This window comes from Macrobrachium rosenbergii, chromosome 42 (assembly GCF_040412425.1).
Source record: "Macrobrachium rosenbergii isolate ZJJX-2024 chromosome 42, ASM4041242v1, whole genome shotgun sequence".
Taxonomy (NCBI): Eukaryota; Metazoa; Arthropoda; class Malacostraca; order Decapoda; family Palaemonidae; genus Macrobrachium; species Macrobrachium rosenbergii.
Window position 1 is genome coordinate 24,651,258 of NC_089782.1, and position 16,864 is coordinate 24,668,121.

Below are 16,864 nucleotides of genomic sequence, written 5' to 3' on the forward strand. Positions count from 1 at the left end.
GTCATCTGGGGACACTCTCTCTCTCTCTCTCTCTCTCTGGGAGGTGGAACAAGTAATGTGCCTTGCATGACGTCATTCTACCCTTATACAAACATTAGGGATCCATGGAACAAAAGTGGCCAAGTCTGTGGTAGGGTGGAAGATGGAAGCCGCCCCAACCTCCACTCGGTCTTTCTTAGACTGCTCCCACCCCACCCCCTCCTTCTACTATTTCTTAGTTAGTGAAAGTGAATTTCTCTCTCTCTCTCTCTCTCTGTTACTTGATCCCACAACTTTGTCTGTTACTTGATCCCACATAAAAGATTACTTAAAAAGTGTACCACCCCTGCCCTTTAGGTAGAATTCATCAGAGAGAGAGAGAGAAAGTCGACAAATGACTTTGAGTTCTTTTACTTGAATTAATTTTTTTGCTCGATTAACTTTTTTTTATCATGAGTCGCCAACGTATTTCAGTCTTTTCTTATTTTGGTTATTTTTAAATGCTTTATTCGTTTTCATTGCCAGTGTTAAAAACATTAATCACTGACTAAAGTATTATTATTTTTGTATGTTGAATATGTATATTTACATGTGTTTGAATGTTTAAATGGTGAGGTGAGGTTGATTGTAAACAAGAAGTTCAGAAGTCTGATGTGTATACGTGTGCGGTTTTAGAGAGAGAGAGAGAGAGATGTGGTTGTATTACACCGAGAACTTGGAAGGTCGCATTAAGTGAACTTGCTTTAAAGGAGCTACCGAACGTTAAAAAAAAAAAAAAAAAACTTGAATCCTTAGGGAGGAAAACATTTTTGTCTTACCGGTTTAATAATTTCAAGTTCGTCTCTGCTGCTGCATTTCATCTTGAATGTTAATATTCAGGCTGGCGTGATTATGCACGTGACGAAAACACTACAAAAACTTAAAGAGACGACGAAAACTGACTACAACGACTTTAAGTCTCTTTGTGACATTTGTGCGTTCAGCATGTTTATAATGGCAAGAGTGGACCAGGTGTGGTCTCGTGTCTGATTGGTTGTCATTATCGTAGTTATATGTTTTAAAATCTTTTTTTATAATTGAATTTATTATAATCGAATTTTTTGCAGTTACAGCCTTGCTAACGGTTTATCAGGAAAATCTCGGTATGGTATATGGAGAAAACGCTTCTCTTAAATGAAAATTGTTTAATTCTTCAACTGCCCTTATGGACAGGAAAGATCCATTTACTAGTTTTTCGCTGATTTTCTCATAGTTTTTTCTGGTATCCTAGCTTTATTTGGCCAGCTGCCCTCATTTTGGGCTCGTAAAGGGAGTGTGTGTGCGTGTGTGTGAGAGAGAGAGAGAGAGAGAGAGACTGTGGGATGGAATAGAACCAGATACCAGGGTGAATGAAACAGGAATACCACACAATGAGGTTGAAATTAACTGAATAATGTATAGATTTGGGGATTGAGGGGAAACCTGATCGCTGTTCGTTATGTGCAGTGTTTGGCTTTGTAACAATAATTGTCTCTCTTAGGTAGATCAGTGTTCTCTCTTTCCAGGTTGTAATTTTACCTCGGATTAGGATATCGTATCCGGTTCCAAAGTCTGTTCTAACACCATTGCTTTCATTCAGCAATAAAAATAAAATGACCGAATTCATTAAGGGGTATTGACTTCACTTTTCCATTGGTTGTATGCCACGGTATTTTGATATGAGCGTCTGTCTTTTTGTATATTTTTACAATCAACCTTTATCCGGAAATTAATAGTATTCAGAACTCAGGTTTGTCTCTGTGTACCTGCGCCCTGGTTATTTCGCTAAGCCACCCAATTTTCGGGTAAATGATTGTTTCCCAGAATGAATTGTTCCTCCTTTTTAGGGAACAATCTCTGCTTTGAAATGTAATTATACATGTATAATTAGATTATAAAAATGGGACAAAAAGCACGTTAAAAACGAAGAAGAATTAGATTTCACTGTGTGGATCAGTTTCATAAGTGTTTGTAGAAACCATAAGACAATCCATATATATATTTTGGCCATATACCGAAGATTATACCAGTTGAGTACAACATTAATTGTAATGAAGACAACAGTAATAATATTAATGGTGCGTGTAAGGTTTTTCAAGGCGTTTCAAGACTATCTTTGCCTGGTATTATTGTTTCCTCCGTTTTCCTTAATAAAGCCGAGTCACGTTTTCTTTTCCAATAGCAGACCTCCATGAAATATATACCGGCTATATTAGAAGCAAAGACGAGGACAGAAAATTACAACGGTCACTGCCGCGTACATTTTTTATTGTTGAATTGTTGATGAATCATCTATACTGAAAACTTCCGCAGTATCCGTTCTTTACACAAACGCATTGCTCATCAGCAGCACATCAAGCACGCCACACCACTCACCTCTATGTCTTGAGCAAAGTATTCAGAAATGAGAGTGCCATCCCTTTAACCTTGTCATTGTCGCAGCTGGAACAACTGGTGGGTGGACTCGAATCGTAGACTGCATTCGTCTCTTTCTCCTTATGAGAGGTTGGCGCTTCTCAGTAAGGTTTTAGAAGTGAGGTTGCTAACCCCAGGCCCTTTTTTCTTTGCGACAGCAGATGCTGGTACTTTTATATACGAGTCTGGAGCGACCCAGGGACATAGCGAACTTGATCCCAAAGCTGTACCACTTATGACTTATGGTGAATATAACAATGTAGAGAAAAGGACATGCTTATATATATATATATATATATATATATATATATATATATATATATATATGTGTGTGTGTGTGTGTGTGTGTGTGTGTGTGTGTGTGTTTACTGCATGTTTTGAACATCATAAAGTAAGTGAAAAGGAAGATAGAGAAAAATGGGAGCTGTCTCCTTTGCGAGTAGGACTACTCTCCATTTTGTTAATCTATTGTCATTTTTCTTCGTTCCGAGAGAGAGAGAGTGAAAGAAAGAGAGAGAGAGTGTGTGTCAGCCTGCCAACCAACCAGCCTTTGTACCGTCTTGTCCCGACAGATTCCTACTTCGATAAGCTGGAAAGTAGCTGCGAACGTCCCTTTTCCTTTGACACTCGGTTTCGTATAAAATAGGAGTGTGGTTTCACCGTGTTCTTTTGTTCAGAGGGGCGGACTGAAGAACTTTCACTTTTCATGCGCATTTGAATGGGCTCATCTTTCTTACCCTGTAGTACATCTCTCTCTCTCTCTCTCTCTCTCTCTCTCTCTCTCTCTCTCTCTCTCTCTCTGACGCAAATACACACGTGACCGTGACTCCGAAGCTCCTAGTTTTAAAAAGCACAATTTTCTTGTCGATATTTTTCATGGTCATTTTCATTTCTAACGGTACGTGGTTTATCAGAGCATACACGCTTGAGAGAGAGAGAGAGAGAGAGAGAGAGAGAGAGCACGTTGTATCGCAATTGGAAACGTCACAGAGAGAAGTGATTTACTGTTGAATGATAGATTCGAAGGTTTTCAATATGAACAAGTAGGGATGTGGAGACGACAATCCTCTTTTCACGTTTCATTTTAGTCTTCAAGATATGACGGCAAATTTCCTGAAGATTGTGTTTGTGGGTGCCTTCTTTTCTCAGTATTTTATGATGCACTAGTTTAGGATTTTTCAGTAAAGGATACTATTTAGATCCGGATATTTCGAAGCAGTTGCCTATGGTTTAGGAGCTGATTGTCTGTTGTTAAAAATCTAAATGCTTATAAATGTTCGTGACTATGTCCCATCAAAATACCTATACTGTTTTGGAAAATATCGTAAAAAAAATTACATTCTGATCAATATTTGTTGTGCTTATATTTGTCTTTCTCTTTTCAGGTAAGTTGGAATTCATACTTTTAATCAGAAGTGGGTCGTCAGAGTGTAAGTAAATAAATGAGTCGTTCACATTTAAAAATGCAGAGGCCTATGTGTTGAACAGCCTAGTAACATTAACAGCCCTAGACGAAAGGAAAAGGAATAAAACCAGATGTTTAGAGAAAAAAGAAATTAGCTCCACACTCCATTGCGATGCCTGCTTCACGGCCCCTAGTGGAATTTGACGGAGGCACGGGAGAGGTCAGCGTTATGGCAATAACATCCTGGTTAGCAGCTGTGCCTAATCACTGCTCGGGGATTTGACCCACGCCCCTCCCCTTTTCTGCAATGTAGGTTCTGTCATGCTGGCGACTGACGACAGATCGGGTTTCCTTGCTATTTCGGGTCGGGAGGGACGGCGGTTCCGTTTTGCTCCGTGTTACGAAGTGCGGTGGGCTGGTTTTTTGTGGAACGCTTCTTGATGGGCTAACGCCTAGGTTTCTTGCTTACAGTACAAACAACTACATTATACATATATATATATATATATATATATATTATATGGAGATACATGCATACATACCTAGTAAAATGAGTGACGTATTTTGCTGAGCAATCGCCTTTATATTAATAAGATGATATTAAGATGACAAAAGCGGAGATGTGTGTGAAAATGTGCTGGAATGTAACAGTTAGTTATTGAATAATTAATATATATATATATATATATATATATATATCTGATATATGTAATGTGTAGCCATGAATCGTCTGAGATGTGTTGTATTAGTTTGGTGGTAAGTGTGTTTGTATAATTTTTATATATATATATAATACTATACCTATCTCCGACTGCAAGACCGTAATATGATAATCCCATAGTTGATTACCGACAGATGTAACAGGCCAAATTAATCTCTGAAAATGCATTAGTTTAATGAATGATAAATAAGTGTATTGGTGCCAGTCCATTTAAACAGTAATAATCTCTAGTCCATCACTGAAGTGGTTAAAGACTGTAAGCTGATAATTATAAATTTACCAGAAAAATGACACTAGAAATTGACAAAAATGCTTTATGCGTTTTATTGGTATCTGCATGGTTGTGTTTTTACCTGCGCGTGTGCGCGCCCTGTCGTCATCAAAAGCATAGACGTTCAAAGGTACATAAGGGAGCTTTAGAAGCTCTGTGTCTGTGTGAGAGAGAGAGCAAGAGCGTTGTATGTCGTGTACAGTGAATTATCGTGTAATGTTTTCCCACTTTATCCAACTGCCGTAAGGAAGACTCCCACCATCTATTCTTCAGCTCCCAAAGAAATCGATGAAAACAGGAGGAGGAGGAGTAGGAGAAGCAGGAGGAGGTGGAGGTGGAGGAAGTGTCGGACTCGTGGGAAACTAGGAATAAGTGACACAGGGAAGTTTCCTCCGCATCCCTTATATGTGTCTTGGTCGAGGATCGAGGAAGAATTTCTAATTGTAAAATCGGCCTTTGATCGCGAGCGCTTCTTTTTCGCTCCTGATATAGTGAGAAGGAAAATTGTCTTGCTCTTTTGTGGATGAAATTAAGACTCTTCAAGGTTCTTAAGGCTCCATCAAGGATTTAGGAATTTCAGACTCCTGGTGGGTGAAGGATTTTTTTTTTTTTTTTTGTAAAAAAAAAAGATGAGATTTGAGCTCCCCTTAACCCTACTCATTTATTATAATTGTAATTTTTTGTTTTATAACATTGGTACGGATTTCATTATGGTCGCTATCACTGGAGTATAGATATGTGAATTTAAGGCTGAATGAATCGGGGAAGTTTGGTTAGGTTAGAAATAACCTTCACTGCACTCTTGATCGTCCATCTTTAAACTCCATGGAAACAAACAAAAAACTGTTTTGAACTCAACGTTTTCATTTTTGTTTTATAAACGTTCAGGTAGTTAACCTTCCTTTCCGCTCTGATCTACATTTCTCTCTCCCTAACTTTATTAAATACCAGGTATAAGTAGTTAATTTTTTATAAGATCACTGGCCCTTTTATGTTAGTTTCCCGAACTTGCATGGAGCAATGTATCTTGCATAAGTGCAACAAGCCAACAAAGATAAGTTAATAATATTTGTTTTTGCATAACCCTGAGCGCGGATGATATGAAGAACGATTTTTAATTTATATTACAACTTAGATTGTTGATGTGAGGGTCGGGTTCATAAGTATCATTTCTGGCGTCGATTATTTTTTTATCATGGGATTTTAAGTGCTCTGGTAATCGAAGTGGGTATCACATACTGTATTTGGCTGCCCAGCAAGAAAATTAACAAAAGAACTAGGTAGTAATGTCGCAATGCTCAAGTTTTCTTCGACCAGACATTAATTTGGACGGGCACTGATGTAGTGGGTTGGTGCGTGGTATATAGTGCACATTCATAAATTTAGTAAAGCTCTTGAAATTACCTGTTATTTTTATGAGATTGGAGGCTGTAAATAAATGGAAATTTAGGGAAGTAAAGGCATAGGAATGTTACAGAGATCCTGTGCGTCTTACAGTGTTCATGGCGATTATTATTTAGTTGGGCTATTGTCTTGGAACAGACTGGAATGGAGGAGAACGTAGTTAACAAGCTTCCAAAGAATAATAAGTTGTGTTTGTGAACGAGAAAAGCAGAGCCAGTATTGGACAAACTGAAGTCAAGAAACAGATGAAGTTATAGCAGAACAACTGAACAAAAGTGCGACATCCTTGTTCTGATTTTTTTGCTTAAATTCTTTCATAGGAATTCTGTTCCACAACTGATGCCCGTTCATGGCCCGAGTAAGAACAACCAGTTTAAGTTATTTTGATTAATTTGGGTACGGAGTTTCCTTGAACAATTTGAACGACATGTCATTGTTCTTTTTCCATCTACCTTTACAGTATATATATATATATATATATATATATATATATATATATATATATATATATATATATATATATATATATATATATATATATATAATCGTGTTTATCAACTTTATGTCTGCTGGCAGATATCTTCGAGGGTTAGGTATCTTTATCCCGGCACGAATTCTCTCCCTTTTGTGGGATTCCTTGACTCATGCAGTTTTACAGCCTTTTAAGTCTTGGGTTCAATCCTACTCAGTTGAATTGCATGTCTCCACTTTGTCTGGGCATTAAAATTCTTGTTACGTCGCCCTCTGCAGCAAGAAAATAATTGAATATTTAACGGACATGTACGCATAGCCTATTGAGAGTGAACATGCGAATTTTGAATATCAAATGTTTTAAGAATGGGAAGAAAAGCTGCCTCTTCACATCCCCACCCTCTCCTTTAAATAAGTGATGGGCGGGTGGGTGGGTAGACATCCGAACTTAACCTGACAAAAGGTTGAAGGTGATTCGTAACCATTATAAGGAAACCAGCCCGATGGAACGATTCTTAATTTAGTGGATTTCTTGTATTATTAGTAGTACTGCAGTAGTAACATACATCGGTGCGAGGAATTAACGAGCTTACCATTATGTGGGACAAGTCTTTTGCACAAGTGATGTATTAGCAACATTTATACATATTCGTAAATACGCTCATGTTTAGTTCGGAGAGCTATATATTTCTCTCCTTCCCCTCCCCTTTTTTTTTTTTTTTTTTTCTGTGCGTCCTTCTGTTTCTTTTACGCCCTCGCCACCAATTCCGTATCGTCTATCCTTTATCTCCCCATTCCCCCTGTCCTCCCTCCTCTTCCCCACCGCCCTTCCCCCCTTCTATCCGTGTGTTACGGGCACCCGTTAACAAGGTCATCTAGTGTGTGCTGCTGAGCAACTCTGTCGAGCGACCGCCATCGGAGACCTTGGTATGGCGTTATCTTGAATGCCAGTGTGTGTGCACGTGTTTCTCTGTAGGTTTTTTGTTTTTTTTTAGCTTCTGTGTGTACAGTGTATTGTAATCTTCCAATCGTATTGGGGATAAGCCTCACATAATTCTATATTATACCTAAGAATGTCACTGCGTGTGTATGTTGGCCTGCAACTCATATATGATTGATAAATGGTGGAAATACAGTAGGTTGGGGTAAGATAAAAATCATAATCCAGAACTAATAGGCCAGAAATGACGATACGTACGCGAAAGGTTCCTTATGCAGTGCATATTCAATGTTCAAACCACAGCCCCTGCGGCAGGAATGAGCTAGAATAGTTGTCCAAAGTTTGACATATGAATATGTTAGAAAAATATCGAACAGGCTACTTTGTGTTATGTTAACACACTGTTCTCAATATTTTTTCCTTTTTTTGTGTATTCATAAGACTATCAAAAAATTATAATTTTGCACATGTAAGTATAGCAAGTGGGCTATGGAGAGCAGCAGTGTGGCCCATGGAAATCACAATTTATTTATCTGCTCATCAGATTTAGTTGCTGATCTGAGATGTGATGCATGCTTTATTTCGCTTATCAAAAATTTACATCATTATGAAACATAACCTAAGGACTCCAGAAGGGAATGACTTCGTAGGAAAAATAATGCCTTCAGAACATCAGTAGTTACGTATACTTTACCTTTGTGGCTTGTAATATTGCTATTATGATTTCTCCCTCATATTCGGCCCTTGTCACTCTTACGTTGCCCTCCAATTGCCACCCATGTGCAGATGTGCTACAGGGGTCATCCTCGATTTTTCAGCCTTTCTCTCCGTTTGTGTGCGCTTTTGCTAGACAAGGTGGATGTCGAAAGGTGTAATTGTGGTTCTAAATTCCGTAGATTTTGTGCACAGCTTTTCAGCTCTCCCACAACGTTTTGAACCATATCACAGAGACGCCGTGCTTAGCTTGCGTCCTCAACTTGCAGATAACACCAAGGCTAATGATCTTGTGACCTTGATTATGGCCTACGTAATAGAATTTGTGGAAATAATGTACCTTTGTTGGATCCAAAATGGGGCCATCTTGATAACATTTCAACATCAGTCAGAATACTCGGCAAGCTGTCTGGGTTCTGTGGGAGTACTATGCTGTACTTCTTTACCAATACTACGAAGATGCTTCATCTTCAGTGTTATTATTATTAGCATCATTTACAAAAATCCGGTTATAAAAATTTTTTACTTCAGAATTCTTATAGCTGTTTATTTCTAACACATATGTGCAAATTGCTGTTGTGAAGTTTTACAGTGTTTTTCTATGGAAGTTTAACCAAAATTGGACTGGGTGACTGACAGCAAAGAAAGTCCTTCAGGAGGTTACGTCTTAAATCTGTGGTATTTCAGATTTACACCGACAACAGTAAATAAATATCTCCTTAGGGGTTTGACATTGGTAGTGCTAGCGGTTTGTGTGCGTGTGTATGTGTGTTATTATTGATATCATTATTGTTGTTGCTGCTGTTCATAAAAAAATTAATTCTGTTATAATTGACGGGTGGGCATTAGTACGTTATACTCAAAACAAAATTGATTTAATTTTTTTCTTATCAGCCTTTGTCGAGGATAAGACCTTGCCTATTTTTTTTCCTGTATGACGATTTCATCATGACCTTCCTTTCTCTCTCTCTCTCTCTCTCTCTCTCTCTCTCTCTCTCTCTCTCTCTCTCTATATATATATATATATATATATATATATATATATATATATATATATATATATATATATATATATATATATATCTCATATATATATACACACACACACACACACATACATACATACATACATACATACCACTTGGCGTTTTTCTGCCCAGTGTAAGGTTAGTTTCCTGTGCTAGGCTATTGTCTTCAGTATTCCTTTCCATTCCATTGTTAGCCAGATTGCACATAATACTTTTACCATTTCTATTTTCCTTTTTTTTTTTATCTTGGGTTTTCTATTTTTACTCTGGTGTGCCTACGTGCGTATACCTGCTCGCGCGCGTTCAGGTATTCGTATTTTTCCTTCCACAGGATTTTTTTTTTCTCAGTATCGTCTCTGCCAAATTAACTTTCGGGTTAAACATTTAAGGAACACTAATACTTTCGCGTCTTGCGCAGATGGAAAGTCAGTTAATTACTTTCCCCAATATACCAATATAAATTTTAAACTGAATTCTTTAAGGTTCTCTTCTTCCTGTAAATGATTTCTTCAAATGGATGCTTTCTCTCTCGTGATTGGTTCCTTCCTGTGAATACTTTAGCCTATTAAGCGCTTCCTTCCCTTCGCAAGTGTCGATGGTCAGAGTTGACTCAGGTGAAGTCAATTTACTGAAGTCAGTCAGTCAGTCAGTCAGTCAGCCCCTTGTAGACATTCTGCTTACAGACCTTTCAAGAACTCCCTTATCTGGCCTACTTTTTCATTAACCTTGTTTTGTCTTTTTATCATAGTGGCTTCTGCTGTTTCATTGCCTATGGCCTCGAAGTCAGTTGGACGAATGGTTAATTTAGGTCCATATTAGATTATACGTATGTGTTTGTGTGTATATATATACATACGTACATACATATATATACAGTATATATATATATATATATATATATATATATATATATATATATATATATATATATATATATATATATATATATATATACATGCTAGTATGCAAGGCAGTTAGCCTGCCCAGGTAAAGCCTTAGGTACAATTGGTACTTAAGTTCCAACTTCTTTTATGGCTTGTGCGGCTTAGTTGGCAGCAGCCTTGCCTCTCAATTGTAAGACTTGGATTCGATCCTGAAGCGAGTCGGAAATTTATTTCTGTTCACACACGTGATTGTGTGTTGATTATTTCTAATATATATATATATATATATATATATATATATATATATACATATATATATATATATATATATATATATATATACATATATATATATATATATATATATATATATATATATATATATATATATATATATGTGTGTGTGTGTGTGTGTAGATATATTGTATGGTTTATGTATCACATGAATACTGTGTTTCCACCTACTGTATGTATATGTGTATATATATATATATATATATATATATATATATATATATATATATATATATATATATATATATATATATATATATATATATATATATGGTGCCATTAGACCTACCCAAGGAAAACAGCTCGAGTAAGCCTTCGGTTCCAGTGAAGGTCGGACGCCATCATTTGGAACACGCTTTTTAATTTATATTTTTTATTCGTTTTTTATGGTATCATGACTTCAGTGTTGGAATTCTCTCTCTCTCTCTCTCTCTCTCTCTCTCTCTCTCTCTCTCTCTCTCTCTCTCTCTCTCCGTTCAAACTTTTATATAGGCAGCTTCTCTCCGCCAGCGGTTTGAAGCATCAAATAATGAATTTGTAACAGTCAGTGGGAAGAGAGAGAGAGAGAGAGAGAGCGTCTTGTGGGACTGCATGATCACGTGTCGATGATTCATAGCTTAACGCCATTCTTATCATGATTAAAAAAATGCTAAACTCGAAGGGCAGAGATAACGTGTAAGTTTCAATAGTGGAAAGTTAAAGAAAGTATAATATTATTAACCTGATGTTATGTGTGACCGGTCAGACAGTTTTGTCAAATTAAGTCTTAAATATTGAGGATTCTTATGAAGAGCAGTCCATACTCGTGATTTATTTATTTATTTTTTATTTGTTAATACGCAACTGGCAGTATTGCAGATTGATTACAAATGGCATTGCACAAAAAATTGCTTTGTGCCGACTGATAGGCGTAAAGTCAGGATATGATTGTGCTGGGGTAGGTGAATGTGTTTGAAGAGGGCGAGGGAGGGAGGAGGGGAGGAGGAAGGGGAAGGGGTTTGTTGAGGGGAAAGGCGGGGATTGGAGGCCAGCTCTCACGATGCCCCCAGAAGAGCCAGTCTTAGCGTTGCCACAGTTTGCTGTGATCTCTGTGGTGATGGGAGGGAGCCCTCTGCCTGTCTCTCTTTCACTTGAGCTGTGTAAGCTGTGTATAAATACGCTGCCACCTTTTTTTTTAAAGCTGTGATCTGATTTCCAATCAATTGTTCGCTCTTTAAAAAGTGGCTCGGTAATAGAATCCCACTTCGCATGCTTTTGGTGATTCTGTGTAATCACTTCGGAAAGTTACTATCTGGAGTCAAGTAATGTTTCTTGGAAGTGAAGTGTGTGTCTGTGTGTTCTTTTGAATGTCATTACGAAATACCTGTACAGGTGTGCTAGTAATCAAAGCATGGGACCACAACTGTGTTCGCATTACCAGGAATGGGTACCTATGGCCATTGCCAGAGTTGGATTTGTGTATTTTATATTATTATTATTATTTTGAAAGAAAACAAATAATGGAAGTGTTTGTCAAGACATCTTGCAAGTGAGATTGTGTGCGTTGTAGCCGAACTGTTAATGTACATTGTTGAAGATTTTGAAAAGCTGTGCAAGCATACCTACACACATTCTCTCTCTCTCTCTCTCTCTCTCTCTCTCGTGCAGGTATGCTCTCATGAACATGTCCCGTTAGGGAACCTTATTTGGAGTTTGGTGAATAGTGTTGTGCGCCATCAAACATTCTCTTATGGTTCACCTTCGCTTTTGGAGGTATAAGTCTCTCTCTCTCTCTCTCTCTCCTCTCTCTCTCTCTCTCTCTCTCTCTCTCTCTGTGTGTGTGTGTAGGTGTTTCCGGCCGAGCCACATAGGCACCGCAAGGCTCCAGCATGTGCCATTGCTTGTGGGTGCCATGTGTTTCTTTGTACTGATGATGGACATTTGACCTCTGTGTGTCGGCACTTGTGTCCTTCGTTTTTGCACCCTCTCTCTCTCTCTCTCTCTCTCTCTCTCTCTCTCTCTCTCTCTCTCTCTCTCTCTCTCTCTCTCACCCATGTTACTAATCCTCGTGTGGATCATGTGAAAATATGTTACTGCTCAAGGAATACCGTAGGTCGCTCGCTTTCCCCACGGGTTTTTGATACTGAGAAAGAATTAGAGTAAACATCTATTTTAATAATAAGATTTGTATTCCCTTGTCTTATTCCCCAATTTGAACCACATCTTCGCTGGAAGTTTAAAACCAAGTCAGAAGTCTGGAAGAGGTCAGTACGTACGTACGTATGTATGTGGGTCGACAAGTAGTGAAAGTGATATCTCCTCCTCCTCCTCCCCTCCTACCTCTCCTCAGATCACCTTCCCCCCTCCCGCCGCCCTCCCTCGAAACCTGCTTCTTCCACCGAAAGTATCGAGAGAGCGCATGAGAGTGAGAATGCAAGAGGCTGGGTTGGATTGGATTGGATGGCTTTGAAAGGTTTTGCGCGCGCTCCTTGCCAGGTACGTGCATGTCATGTGTGTTGTGTGTGTGTGTGTGTACTAGTGTTAGAGTTATCTGTCATCTGCTACGTTTCTCTTGGTGGATGGTTAATCGAAGTTGGGTTTTCAAGTAGGTTTTTCATACAGCCTATCACAAATACCGAAGAAATATTGTGATAGGCTGTATTCTTCAATGTTGGTGTAATTTAGCATAGTGATTGATTTGCCGTAAAAAAAGTGTATAATGTGATTAATTTGCTGTTAATATGTGTGAGACCAGACTTTGTTTCCATGGTTGTTTAAAGCATTATGGTTTGGTGACGCGATGACGTCAAAGAAAGGAAATTAGATGAGTGGATATTTTGCAGACGATACAGTACTGAAGGAGATAGTGTAAAGAAACTGCAAAAACTAATGAAAATGTTTGCAAGAGGAGAAAGTAGAGGAAATGTGAGATAGACTGTAAGGGGAGAGGGGCCGCTTAATGGAAACATGGAATAAGAACCAATGAATGAATGCAATTGGTTGTTTGGGAGTAAATATAACGGATCCATGGAGTGTCTATGAAGAGACTGTTAAGCCAATACTCCTTTATGGAAGGGAAGTGTTTATGGTGTACGCACAAGAAAAGAAAAATAATTGAAGCTTTTGAGATTAATTGTTTGTTTAGTATATATGTGGCCCAAGAAGTTTAAAGAATTGTGAGAGTGAATGGTTGCATCTGAAAGTTTCGAAGTGGTTCGGTTATGCGGGAAGAATGGAAGGTATTAATTTTGTGGGAAGTGTACAATTCAGAATTATTAGAGAGAATGCTGGGTAGATTAAGTGAAGGAGGTATTGTGAATGAAGAGCCTTCACATGTAGGAAGGGCTAGAGTATGTGCAAGTTAGAGGTGAATTGTGCAATGTGTGTATGGGGGTTTATGCGCTGCTGAGGAGCCGTCTATAAAGAGGTTAATGTTTTTGATGCTCGTACCAAACTCCTGAGTCTAGCTATTCTCCAAGCGTGAGTTTTGAGATGAGACGACAATGTTGGATACTGATTGGGAAGCAGGCAGTGGTAGAAACCTGTCATTCATTTGCGGTTACTTATCCAAGTACTGGCCGAACGCTAATGTTGCTAAACTGGTTGGTTGATCGAGACAGCGGTGTAACGAACGTGTTGGTTTTTCATTCATCGTTGCTTACTCTTCCTAGCTGAAACCAATTCTAATCTCGCCCGCTGATCGAGCGACCGGGTCTTGTTCCTTGTGTCTTCGACCCTTTTTGACAGCAGCTGTGTTTGTATTTACTTGTCCCACCGAAGAAAAGATTAAAGTTGATTTGTCGTTGGCCGTAAGGAGAGAAACAATAGTCCCAGGGCTGTTGCAAGAACGGTTAGACAGAGGGCGATAGCAGCACCATTGCTGTTCCTATCAATTGCTCACCTTTGGTCTTTTGCGAGGCGTCCAACCCCTCCCCCCCTCATTTCCTTTGCCCATATATCCCCCCGTTCCTCTGTCCTCCTCCTCCTCCTCCTCCTCCTCCTCCTCCTCCTCCTCCTCCTCCTCTTTCCCAGAGATCGATTTCCCGAAGGTTTTCCCCTGGTTTCCTTGTGTGTTTTCCTTTCATCGGGTGCCGCGATGTTTGCAGTGGCTTTTTGGAGAGGTCGTTTTTGAGCGATTTGTTTTATTCGTTTGTTTTCTGGGTCTCCGATTACTTCTTATCCTTCGTGTACTCCACATCTGATGGTGAAATCGTTCTGCCACCACGTTTACTGCTGACGTAGAAGTATTCCTGGTGTTGCATTGCATTGTTTTCTCTCTCTCTCTCTCTCTCTCTCTCTCTCTCTCTCTCTCTCTCTCTCTCTCTCTCTCTCTCTCTCTCTCGTGAGGAGGAGAGAGAGGGAGTTTAACGTTCATTAGTCATGGTAAAGGGCAGAGGAAACTCGTAGGAGGATATGGAGAAAAGGTATTTCGAAAGCTGTCCGCTCGTAATAAAGCGTTTAGATGTGGTTTCCAGTAGGAGGAGATTTGGTAACAGAATAATTTCCCTTGATTGATTTTTGTCGAAAAAAAAAAATTATTCCTCTAGACTGAAAACTTTTCCTCGGCATGATCTTAAACAAAAATAAACTAATTATGATCTCTTCCAAAATGGTGGTTCAGTGATGATTTTATTGTTGAAACATTTCCTGTTACCGTTAATGGCTACATGGCCATGGTTAGCCTTTGCTATATGTCTCCATCTTATCCTACCTCTTATTTAATTACTCTCACCTGTTTCTCTTCTTTTCTCCTGCTTCCTCTTACCCTCTTCTATCTGCTCCATTATCCTGATTCACTCTCTTCTCTTTCTTTACCCCGTCCTCCCTCACCGTACTTTTCACTAGTCTCCCCCCACTCCCTCTTATCTCTTACCACCTTCTCTCTCTCTCTCTCTCTCTCTCTCTCTCTCTCTCTCTCTCTCTCTCTCTCTCTCTCCAAGCGCCCTCGAGGCTAGTGCCGCATGACACTGACTGATGACTGACTGTCTGCTCTGCATCATCGTCAGTCATATATATCCCTTCTCTTCCTCGCCGTCCTCCAGGTTGCTTGGTCGCTCGCTCGCTTGCTCGTTCGTTTTTCTTTGTTTTTAGCTTAATGGACGCTTTAATGCCCTTGGGGCATTGTGTCAGTGATGTGCGGGTTTTGTAGCAGGTGGATTAAATTCTAACATGCTGGATACGTTAAATCAAAGTTCACTGGAAAATTTATTTTTTTCGTACTAAATGAGAAACCTTGTATGAAAGAATAATTTTAAAAGGTTTTGCTCTTTAAAGTATATATATCTCATTGTTAATTGATTTTTCTATATGTTTATCTATCAATCTATCACTCTCTTCCCTAGGAGAGCTGTTAATCAGCTCAGTGGTCTGGTAAAACTAAGGTATACTTAACTTTTTTTTCTATCTGTGTATCCACCAGTCTTTCTTATTTTTGACGTGTTTCCGGTCTTGATAGTTTATGCATGCGCACGGTATTGCGAACCTATCGAAGGTCTTTTCTTATCATTTTTAAATCATTTTTTTTTCTAGTGGTGCTGTGAAAGGGAATCGGTGTATAAAAGTGCATTTAAAACGTGAATGAAAAATATCTCCAGTGAACAGTTTTATCTCGCATGCAACTGTGTAGGATGGAAAGTGGAACAGAGTTTGTTCATGTCTGAGACAGGCGCAAAAGATCAAAAGTGTTCATTTCATAAAATGGATTGGACGAAGTGATAGATAGCGTTCTAAAAGTAAGATGGTGTTCACAAAGTGCTTTAGATTAAGGTCCACGGAAGGAATGCATTTGTATGACTCAAGTGATAAGCGATAACTACCTTGTCAGAATATTTGTGTGGCCCCCAAGAAACGTGATGTTAGTAAGACGGTAAGATAGAAGTGATAACATTGAGGAGGGTATTATAGTCAAGTACGCAGTACTACTCCCTTCTTTTCTAAGGAGTTCTTCATTGTCCACTCCTTCGCCCTGCCCAGGGTTCTCTTTCGAACGAAAGGGAAATCTCACTGGCTTCGTCTTATGCTTAACCCAGCTTTCTTCACGGGATCGACACTGCGGTAAGACTGCATTTTTGTCTTCTTTTGTTTCTTTTCTTTTCTTCTTCTTCTTCTTCTTCTTCTTCTTACACGTTCTCCTTACCAGAAACCGATGAATGAATAGGGTTATATTTAGATTACACGTTCGTGCTGTTAACACGTTTGATCGTGACTGTGTTTGTCGACTGCCCACACTGCATTATTTTTTTTTTTTTCCTAATTGCCGGGATCATTTAGAGCAGGATAAGTGAATAGGTTCGTATGGAGTTCTAGAATATAAGGAATTAGTATACATTGTCTCATCATTT

General features: G+C 38.8%; 1 protein-coding gene across 12 annotated transcripts in view; it reads left to right on the forward strand.

Annotated features, from left to right (window-relative positions):
- The window catches only part of gus (gustavus), a 306,026-nt gene that overhangs the window by 196,069 nt on the left and 93,093 nt on the right, over window positions 1-16,864 (forward strand). The window contains exons 1-2 of one of the 12 annotated variants that reach the window (XM_067085778.1): window positions 11,592-11,683; window positions 16,053-16,577. The exons of 9 other annotated variants lie outside the window; for them this stretch is intronic. In XM_067085778.1, coding sequence (XP_066941879.1) covers window positions 16,540-16,577 — 38 coding nt within the window. In that variant the 5' untranslated portion in view covers window positions 11,592-11,683; window positions 16,053-16,539. Of the gene's footprint in view, window positions 1-11,568; window positions 14,792-16,052; window positions 16,578-16,864 lie in introns of those variants that run through there. 2 more of the 12 variants (XM_067085779.1, XM_067085773.1) reach the window with 2 other exon arrangements.